This window comes from Lampetra fluviatilis, chromosome 68 (assembly GCF_964198595.1).
Source record: "Lampetra fluviatilis chromosome 68, kcLamFluv1.1, whole genome shotgun sequence".
In the NCBI taxonomy this organism is placed as follows: Eukaryota; Metazoa; Chordata; class Hyperoartia; order Petromyzontiformes; family Petromyzontidae; genus Lampetra; species Lampetra fluviatilis.
Window position 1 is genome coordinate 326744 of NC_136342.1, and position 10311 is coordinate 337054.

Sequence of the window (10311 nt, forward strand, 5' to 3'; positions counted from 1 at the left end):
TGCGAAAGAAGTTAAACATTTACACAAACAATAGACGCCCTTCACTATCCTTCAAGATCACACACATCAGCGTGCGTGCGTGTGTGTTTATGTTACACAAGAGAGGTCACATGCAAACTGCAAACAGCTGGACAATCCGCAGCACTCGTGAGCAACACAAATGTAACAATGACCGCAAGCTCTGCAGTCCTCTATCTATTCAGCGTCTCATGGGCAGCAGGGTCAAGCTTTGGTAGAGACAATGCTGCGGAACTGTGTGTGATGTGCGATGCTCAAGGCGAAACCGGTCCGGAGTTCGATGAATGGCATTGGTCCTGCTGATGAGACACTGAACGTGGAAGCCGGTGCTGAGTCTGGCTGTATGACACCAATGGCACCAGTCCAAGCAAGACGGACTCTGCTGCTGATGATGATGATGAGACACGGAACGTGGAAACCACTCGGGTCGAGTTGGTTTACGTTCAACCAACGCTGGCGATGGGACGCCTTGTGGCTGACGGGAAGTGTGAACAAAGCAAAAAATGACGGAATTAATGAATGCACTCTTGGTTGACGATTAAATCAACCGCGAAAATTACGATGTCGCATCACCACGATTACCGCCAATTTTCTCGCAGAATACCGCGAGGGCGGAAGCACCAAGTAAGTGGATAACGGCCGTTTATGTCGAGCTTAGATCATCATCATCACAACAATAATTACTATGACGACGACGACGCCGTATCCTTGTAGCTGCGGCGGCATCGTCCTTCAATGGGAACTCCGTCTCGATCGCTCATCGCCGAGGAGCCCCCCACAGGACGAGAGGGGGGGGGGTGGGGATGCGGCGGCTACCCAAACATTTCCCCGAGCTCTCACGGACCTCTGGGTGTATTAATGTAACCCTCTCCCGTTCCGTCCACCCACGTAGTGGAAGGGAGCGAGATGAAACAGATGGGGATTAGTCCACCCACGTGGTAGAAGGGAGTGAGAAGAAACAGATGGAGATTAGTCCACCCACGTAGTGGAAGGGAGTGAGATGGAACAGATGGAGATTAGTCCACCCATGTAGTAGAAGGGAGTGAGATGGAGCAGATGGAGATTAGTCCATCCACGTAGTAGAAGGGAGTGAGATGGAACAGATGGGGAATAGTCCACCCACGGATAGAAGGGAGTGAGATGGAACAGATGGGGATTAGTCCACCCTCTTTGCTGTACCGCCCTCTACTGGCAGGTGAAGCCCACACTGAGCTCAACGAAGCGGCTCGTCGCGTGGAAATGTCGAGCGGCCACAAACTCCAAACGCGTCGCGACGTTGATTCTAAATAAAGAAGGAAAAACCGGAGGACCTGGAGAAAAGTCCACGCGACCACGGAGAGAGAGACGCAAATTCCAAGTACACAGCAGCAGCAGGCGTCAGGGTCGGGATCAAACCCACGACCTCCTGCACACCAGGCGAGGTAGTTAACATCTCATAGCCACCGTGATGATGATGAGAGAGAGACGCAAACTCCAAATACACAGCAGCAGGCGTCAGGGTCGGGATGGAACCCACGACGTCCTGCACACCAGGCGAGGTAGTCAACACCTCCTAGCCACCGTGATGATGAGAGAGACACACAAACTCCAAATACACAGCAGCAGGCGTCAGGGTCAGGATCAAACCCACGACCTCCTGCACACCGGGCGAGGTAGTCAACATCTCATAGCTACCGTGATGATGATGATGAGAGAGAGACGCAAACTCCAAATACACAGCAGCAGGCGTCAGGGTCGGGATCAAACCCACGACCTCCTGCACACCAGGCGAGGTAGTCAACATCTCCTGGCCACCACGGCAAGGGATGCAATGAGAGGCTGTTGTCCGCGGCAGGGGAGATGGAGTGAGATGAGATCCGCTGATGGTGCGGAGTCGAGAGCCAGGCACTGGTGGCGGGGGGGGGGGAGGCTTTCATACAGCAGTGGATAGACCATGGCTGCTGCTGCTGATGATGATGATAGTGTTGCATAATCACCACACTGTGGAACTCCACCCTTGCCAATTCACTGCAGATTTTCTTTCGTCCCTCCAGAGTAGAAACCCCTCCCAGCGCTGTGTATATTTGTGTCAATCAGCAAATGAGTTGTCCCTCGTGAATCCCCCCTCCTCCCCCCTTTAATCATCGCCGAGATTTGTGTCAATCGCCGCAGAATCGTCGAGGCAAGGCAGCGTCTCCTGACGTCTCCGGGTCAATCACGGCAAAGCCGTCGTCCCTCGCGAGTCACCCCCCGGCCACCCCACCGCTCCCTCGTGTGACAGTGAGCAGCGCAGTTATTGTCAAAGTGTCGTCCCGTGCCCCCTCCACTCCTCCCCGCTTAGTTACAGGCGGGCTGAGCCGAGCGCGATCCCCGTTGCAACGCCGATTCGATCTCGCGCTCTTTGTCCTGGAGGGGTTTTTTTTAGTTTTCTACAATTTTTTTTTAAATCGAAATAAACTAAAATCTACAAAGTGCTCGCGGAGTGAGAAACACGCAGCTTTGTCGTCCCTCGTGATGCCCCCTCCCCCTTAGAGCCCCCCCATCACCAAATTTACGGCGATCGCTGTATCCTGTCGTACCTCCAGAGCCCCCCTGATTACCAGGCCCCTGATCGTCCTCTCCAGAGTCCCCCCATGGCAACAATAAAACAATAACACCGCAGAGGAGCCAATCCATACATTAGTATCCGGCGATGCTGCGGCTGCTGCCGCTGCATCTGGCAGCAGCAGCAGCAAATCAACAATAGTCGACGTTTCGGGCAATGGCCCTACTTCACAGCACATGTCATTGCGGCATGAGACCCGTGTCGTCATCTTTTATGAAGGGTCGTTACCCGAAACGTCGCATGTTATATATGTTTTTTTTATTTCAAGGCCACACAACGCAATGAATTTGACGTTGTAATTCCCGCACATTGCGTCTGTGGCGATGATCACTGCAGACGCCGTCGTCCCTCCAAAGCCCCCCCAAAGCCCCCCCATTCGCAGTCACCGCCCTTCCCTGTCCCCCCACGGTACTCTAACAACGCTGCAGCCCCCCCACCACCCATCTCTCTATACCACCATTGGTCACGAGGTCAATAAACTGAGAAATTGGTCGTCCCTCCAGAGCCCCCCTCCCCTGATGAGGCGGTCTCCATTGCCTCGGGGTCAATGATTACAGATTTGTCGTCCTTACAAAACAACCCATCCCCACCTCCCCCCGCCTACGGTCGTAATCGTCATTCTGTCGTCCCTCCAGAGGACGATTCAACCCCCTCGCACCCCCCTCCACCCCCCTGCCCCCACCACCCCTCCCTCTGCATTGTCTTGGGGTCAATCAGCGCAGAGATTTGTCGTCCCTCGCGATCCCCCCTGCTCTGTCAGAGCCCCCCCCCCTCACCAAGGGGGGCATCGTAATTAAGGAACTTGGATTAATGAGCTCCTCTCCCCAGGGGGTGGGGGGAGGGGGGGATCGAGGGGAGGGGTTCGGGGGGGTCCGGGGGAGGGGTTAAAGAAAACAAGGTCACGTGGTCTCATTGTAATGAGCTTCGCGTTCAGAGCGCCAATTGTTCAATGATTGTTACAATTGTACAATGATTGTTAAGTCGCATCGTGTACAATAATAACAATTACTTGGCATTATACTAATGACGGTATTGTAATGTAGTTGTGTGTGGTGTTGCATTTATCGAGATTGTCTCGCGTAAGTGTGCGAGATTTACATAAAATGCATAGAACAGCACAATTACGACACTTATCCTGAACACTTAATATTTAAATATCATACTTAGTAATAACGGCGGTGTATTATGCTATTGTAAGAGTGTACATGGTTAGATACACAATATGATATAACACTTAGATAATTATTACGTAATACACACTAGATGTGATCTTTATTGTGCTATGTAAAATATAATGTATAATTAAGATATAGGCAATTAGATGATGATTATTTAGATATTATGAGTGTATTAATTTGCAGGAAGCAGTATACTATGGTGCGCAGGATAATATATTACAATTCATGAATTACAATTATAATACTACAATGTATGACTGACAATTACACTATTTAATATATTATATTAATACAATTTGTGAATTACAATTACCCTATATAATATCGTATATTTAATACAATTTATGAATCACAAATGCGTACACCAGATATGCAGTTTCCAATATTGATAATAATTGACGTATAATTAGCATACAAACATGTGTACATTACACATTTTATATTAATTTTTTTTTACATTATATATTGTAAATGTTGGTTTATATATTTACTGTGCCACAACACTGGAGGAGCGGTGGGGCAGTGGTTAGCACTACGCTACGAACCCGGCCACCTGAGTTCGATTCCCGCTCACGGCCAACACCGCCAGTGACGATTTTCTGAACCGGTCCTAGGCCACCTCTAGGTCGACTCAGCCTCGAATGAGTAGCTGGTGCGGTGTGTAGTAAACATCGCCACTGGGGAGACAAAGGCGGCCGGGCGTGGTGCTGGCCACCCACCCCCCCTCGTGTGCCACAGTGCCGGCAGCCTTCACAGGCGCTGCTCGCGGACGGCACTTGCCCCAACGCTCTGTCGCAGGCTACACGGGGGATCTTTGTCTTTGTGTGCCCAGCCACCGCATGCCCAAGCAGCTTCTGTAGCCGGATAGAAGGGAGGGGCTACACGGGCTGCTGCTGCTGCTGCAGCAGCAGTAGGAGAGATGGAGCTGATGGAGCTGATGGTGTGGAGCTGAGTGGACTTGCCGATGACTGGTACCAGCGGTGTCAAGATCGGCCTCTGTGGAGGAGGCTCGTGAAGGACGCTACTGGGCAGTTGGAGGCAGTCGCCCTCCAACAACAACGGAGGGCGGAGGAGCGACGCTCACAACAACGAGCGGAGTGCCGGGCGGATAAAACGCAGCGAGGTGACACAGTCGAGAGCACAGGTGGTGTGCATCTGGCAGTCAACCCATGGCACCTGCTGGGTGTGTCCCGTGACCTCCTGCACCTAGCCTGGCACAGTGCTGCATCTGCCAGTCATCTCAGTCAACCCATGTCGCCTGCTGGGTGTGTCCCGTGACCTCCTGTTAGCGAACCTTCGACACTTCACGCGATAGCCTCAAAGCGCACCTAGCCTGGCACAGGCTCGGTGCGAGCGGTGGTGCAGTGGTTAGCGCGCTGAGCTACGCACGCTACAGAGACCCGAGTTCGATTCCCGCTCACGGCCAACACCAGTGGCGAATGTTTGAACCGCTCCTGGGTCTCAACACACTGGGGAGACAAAGGCGGCCGGCGTGGTGCTGGCCACCCACCCCCTCGTGCGCCGTGCCAGCAGCCTTAACAGGTGCTCGCTAGCAGCACTTGCCCCTACAGTCTGTTAAGGCTATCCGGGGGATCTTTGTGCCCACGTGTGCCCACGTGTGTGTACTTACTCCATTGTCGGGATAGGTTGTCCACCCTTGGTCTTTGTGTCCCGACATCGTGTTCAGGAGGTCCACTGGCACGGGCACAGCACCACACGCAGGGTTACACACACACACACCCCGACGTCACACGTGGCGTGTGTGTGTGTCTATGTGTGTGTGTGTGTATGTGTGTGTGTCGATGTGTATGTGTGTGTCTGTGTGTGTATATGTGTGTGTGTGTCTGTGTGTCTATGTGTGTGTGTCTATGTCTGTGTGTGTGTGTCTATGTGTGTGTATGTGTGTGTCTATGTGTGTGTGTCTATGTCTGTGTGTGTGTGTCTATGTGTGTATGTGTGTCTATGTGTGTGTGTGTCTATGTCTGTGTGTGTGTGTCTATGTGTGTGTACGTGTGTGTCTATGTGTGTGTGTCTATGTCTGTGTGTGTGTGTCTATGTGTGTGTATGTGTGTGTCTATGTGTGTGTGTGTCTATGTCTGTGTGTGTCTATGTGTGTGTATGTGTGTGTGTATGTGTGTGTGTCTATGTGTGTCTATGTGTGTCTGTGCGTGTGTGTCTATGTGTGTGTGTACGTGTGTGTCTATGCGTGTGTGTCTATGTCTGTGTGTGTATGTGTGTGTATGTGTGTGTGTGTGTCTATGTGTGTCTGTGCGTGTGTGTCTATGCGTGTGTGTCTATGTCTGTGTGTGTGCCCACCTCCGATAGTGAACCTCTGCCCTCTTCGTCTCCTATAACGGCGCCGTATCTCTGCATCGGCCCGATCCTCCCGTAAATCCCGCGGCTGACTGTGTGGCCCACACCCATTCCGACCGTCCTCCCCTCTCGTCTCGAGCTCTCTTATCCACATCAGCCCAATCCTCCAGTAAATCACGTGGCGCTCTGCGTGTGCCAGCCAGCCCGACCCTAAAACCTTTCGTCTCGAGATCTCTAATCTGCATCGGCCCAATCCTCCTGTAAATCGCGCGGCTGACTGCGTGGGCCACTCCGACTCTGAATATCTCCCCCCGTCAGCCAGGCACACGGGATCTCCCTGTACACCCAGGTCATGCCTCCCGTATATCACGGGGCTGACGGTAAATCACGTGGCTTGTGTGAGTGTTTGGCCACCCCCACTGTGAGCCTCTCTCCTCTCGTCTCTAGGTCCCTGTACCGACATCAGCTCAAGCCTCTCGTACACCACGTGGCTTGCGTGAGGTGTGTGGCCTCCCCGACTCTCCCCGCCCAGCCCCCTACCCTGCTGCTGATGCTGTGCGTCACACACAGAGACCAGGACATTGAGACCAGGACACAGACACCAGGACACAGACACCAGGACATTGAGACCAGGACACTGAGACCAGGACACAGACACCAGGACACAGAGACCAGGACATTGAGACCAGGACACAGACACCAGGACATTGAGACCAGGACACAGAGACCAGGACACAGACACCAGGACATTGAGACCAGGACACTGAGACCAGGACACAGACACCAGGACACAGAGACCAGGACATTGAGACCAGGACACAGACACCAGGACACAGAGACCAGGACATTGAGACCAGGACACAGAGACCAGGACACAGAGACCAGGACACTGAGACCAGGACACAGACACCAGGACACAGACACCAGGACATTGAGACCAGGACACAGAGACCAGGACACAGACACCAGGACATTGAGACCAGGACACAGAGACCAGGACACAGAGACCAGGACATTGAGACAAGGACACTGAGACCAGGACACAGAGACCAGGACACAGAGACCAGGACATTGAGACCAGGACACAGAGACCAGGACATTGAGACCAGGACACAGAGACCAGGACACAGACACCAGGACATTGAGACCAGGACACTGAGACCAGGACACAGACACCAGGACACAGAGACCAGGACATTGAGACCAGGACACAGACACCAGGACACAGAGACCAGGACATTGAGACCAGGACACAGAGACCAGGACACAGAGACCAGGATACAGACACCAGGACACAGAGACCAGGACATTGAGACCATGACACAGAGACCAGGACACAGAGACCAGGACACTGAGACCAGGACACAGACACCAGGACACAGAGACCAGGACATTGAGACCAGGACACAGACACCAGGACACAGAGACCAGGACATTGAGACCAGGACACAGACACCAGGACACAGAGACCAGGACATTGAGACCAGGACACAGACACCAGGACACAGAGACCAGGACATTGAGACCAGGACACAGAGACCAGGACACAGAGACCAGGACACAGACACCAGGACACTGAGACCAGGACACAGACACCAGGACACTGAGACCAGGACACAGACACCAGGACACAGACACCAGGACATTGAGACCAGGACACAGAGACCAGGACACAGACACCAGGACATTGAGACCAGGACACAGAGACCAGGACACAGAGACCAGGACATTGAGACAAGGACACTGAGACCAGGACACAGAGACCAGGACACAGAGACCAGGACATTGAGACCAGGACACAGAGACCAGGACATTGAGACCAGGACACAGAGACCAGGACACAGACACCAGGACATTGAGACCAGGACACTGAGACCAGGACACAGACACCAGGACACAGAGACCAGGGCATTGAGACCAGGACACAGACACCAGGACACAGAGACCAGGACATTGAGACCAGGTCCACAGAGACCAGGACACAGAGACCAGGATACAGACACCAGGACACAGAGACCAGGACATTGAGACCAGGACACAGAGACCAGGACACAGAGACCAGGACACTGAGACCAGGACACAGACACCAGGACACAGAGACCAGGACATTGAGACCAGGACACAGACACCAGGACACAGAGACCAGGACATTGAGACCAGGACACAGACACCAGGACACAGAGACCAGGACATTGAGACCAGGACACAGACACCAGGACACAGAGACCAGGACATTGAGACCAGGACACAGAGACCAGGACACAGAGACCAGGACACAGACACCAGGACACTGAGACCAGGACACAGACACCAGGACACAGAGACCAGGACACAGAGACCAGGACACTGAGACCAGGACACAGACACCAGGACACAGAGACCAGGACACTGAGACTAGGACAGTGAGACCAGGACACTGAGACCAAGACACTGAGACCAGGACACAGAGACCAGGACACTGAGACCAGGACACTGAGACCAGGACACTGAGACCAGGACATTGAGACCAGGACACTGAGACCAGGACACAGAGACACTGAGACCAGGACATTGAGACCAGGACACTGAGACCAGGACATTGAGACCAGGACACAGAGAGACTGAGACCAGGACATTGAGACCAGGACACTGAGACCAAGACACAGAGACACTGAGACCAGGACATTGAGACCAGGACATTGAGACCAGGACACTGAGACCAGGACATTGAGACCAGGACACAGAGACACTGAGACCAGGACATTGAGACCAGGACACTGAGACCAGGACACTGAGACCAGGACATTGAGACCAGGACACAGAGAGACTGAGACCAGTACACAGAGACCAGGACACAGAGACCAGGACATTGAGACCAGGACATTGAGACCAGGACACAGAGACCAGGACACTGAGACCAGGACATTGAGACCAGGACACAGAGACCAGGACACAGAGACCAGGACACAGAGACCAGGACATTGAGACCAGGACACAGAGAGACTGAGACCAGGACACAGAGACCAGGACACAGAGACCAGGACATTGAGACCAGGACATTGAGACCAGGACACAGAGACCAGGACACTGAGACCAGGACACAGAGACCAGGACACTGAGACCAGGACATTGAGACCAGGACATTGAGACCAGGACATTGAGACCAGGACATTGAGACCAGGACACAGAGACCAGGACACAGAGACCAGGACATTGAGACACTGAGACCAGGACACAGAGACCAGGACACAGAGACCAGGACACAGAGACCAGGACACAGAGACCAGGACATTGAGACCAGGACACAGAGATCAGGACATTGAGACCAGGACACAGAGACCAGGACACAGAGACCAGGACATTGAGACCAGGACATTGAGACCAGGACATTGAGACCAGGACATTGAGACCAGGACACAGAGACCAGGACACAAAGACCAGGACATTAAGACCAGGACATTGAGACCAGGACACAGAGACCAGGACATTGAGACACTGAGACCAGGACACAGAGACCAGGACATTGAGACCAGGAGACAAAAGACCAGGACATTGAGACCAGGACACAGAGACCAGGACACAGAGACCAGGACATTGAGACCAGGACATTGAGACACAAGATGTCCCTGAAGGGCGTTTTAAGAATCTTTTACCTTCATTGAGCTGAGACGCTCCGTGGCCACGTCTGCTCAACATCGCCACCACCGCGGCCACCACCGCCGCCGTGATCCTCATCATCGCCATCATCTCGGCCCGTGGGCTTGCGGCCGCGGTCTTCACGATGGCACGGTTCTGCGTCCTGGAGGTCGACTTTGCTGCTCGCTGTCTAAACGTTTCAGATGTTCCGAAGACTTTAGCTTTTGGTCCTGGTGTGGATGTTATTACGTGTGTCTGTGTGTCTATGTGTGTGTCTGTGTGTCTGTGTGTGTATGTCCGTGTGTCTCTGTGTGTGTCTGTGTGTCTATGTGTGTGTCTGTGTGTGTATGTCCGTGTGTCTCTGTGTGTGTATGTGTGTCTGTGTGTCTTTGTGTGTGTATGTGTGTCTGTGTGTGTGTATGTCTGTGTGTCTCTGTGTGTGTATGTGTGTGCGTGTCTATGTGTGTTTGTGTGTTTGTGTCTGTGTGTCGGTGTGTCTGTGTATCTGTGTATGTGTGTTTCTGTGTCTGTTTGTGTGTCTGTCTGTGTGCGTCTGTGTGTGTTTACGTGTGTTTATCTGTGTGTGTATCTGTGTATGTGTGT

At 53.0% G+C, this 10311-nt stretch overlaps 1 protein-coding gene across 1 annotated transcript in view; it reads right to left on the bottom strand.

The window, feature by feature from the left end:
• The window catches only part of LOC144952511 (ephrin type-A receptor 4-like), a 31488-nt gene that overhangs the window by 20659 nt on the left and 518 nt on the right, over nt 1-10311 (bottom strand). Inside the window, 2 exon segments of the mRNA XM_078882957.1 lie at nt 5411-5475; nt 9726-10311. The exon segment at nt 9726-10311 is cut by the window's right edge and continues 518 nt beyond it. Coding sequence (XP_078739083.1) covers nt 5411-5475; nt 9726-9816 — 156 coding nt within the window. The 5' untranslated portion in view covers nt 9817-10311.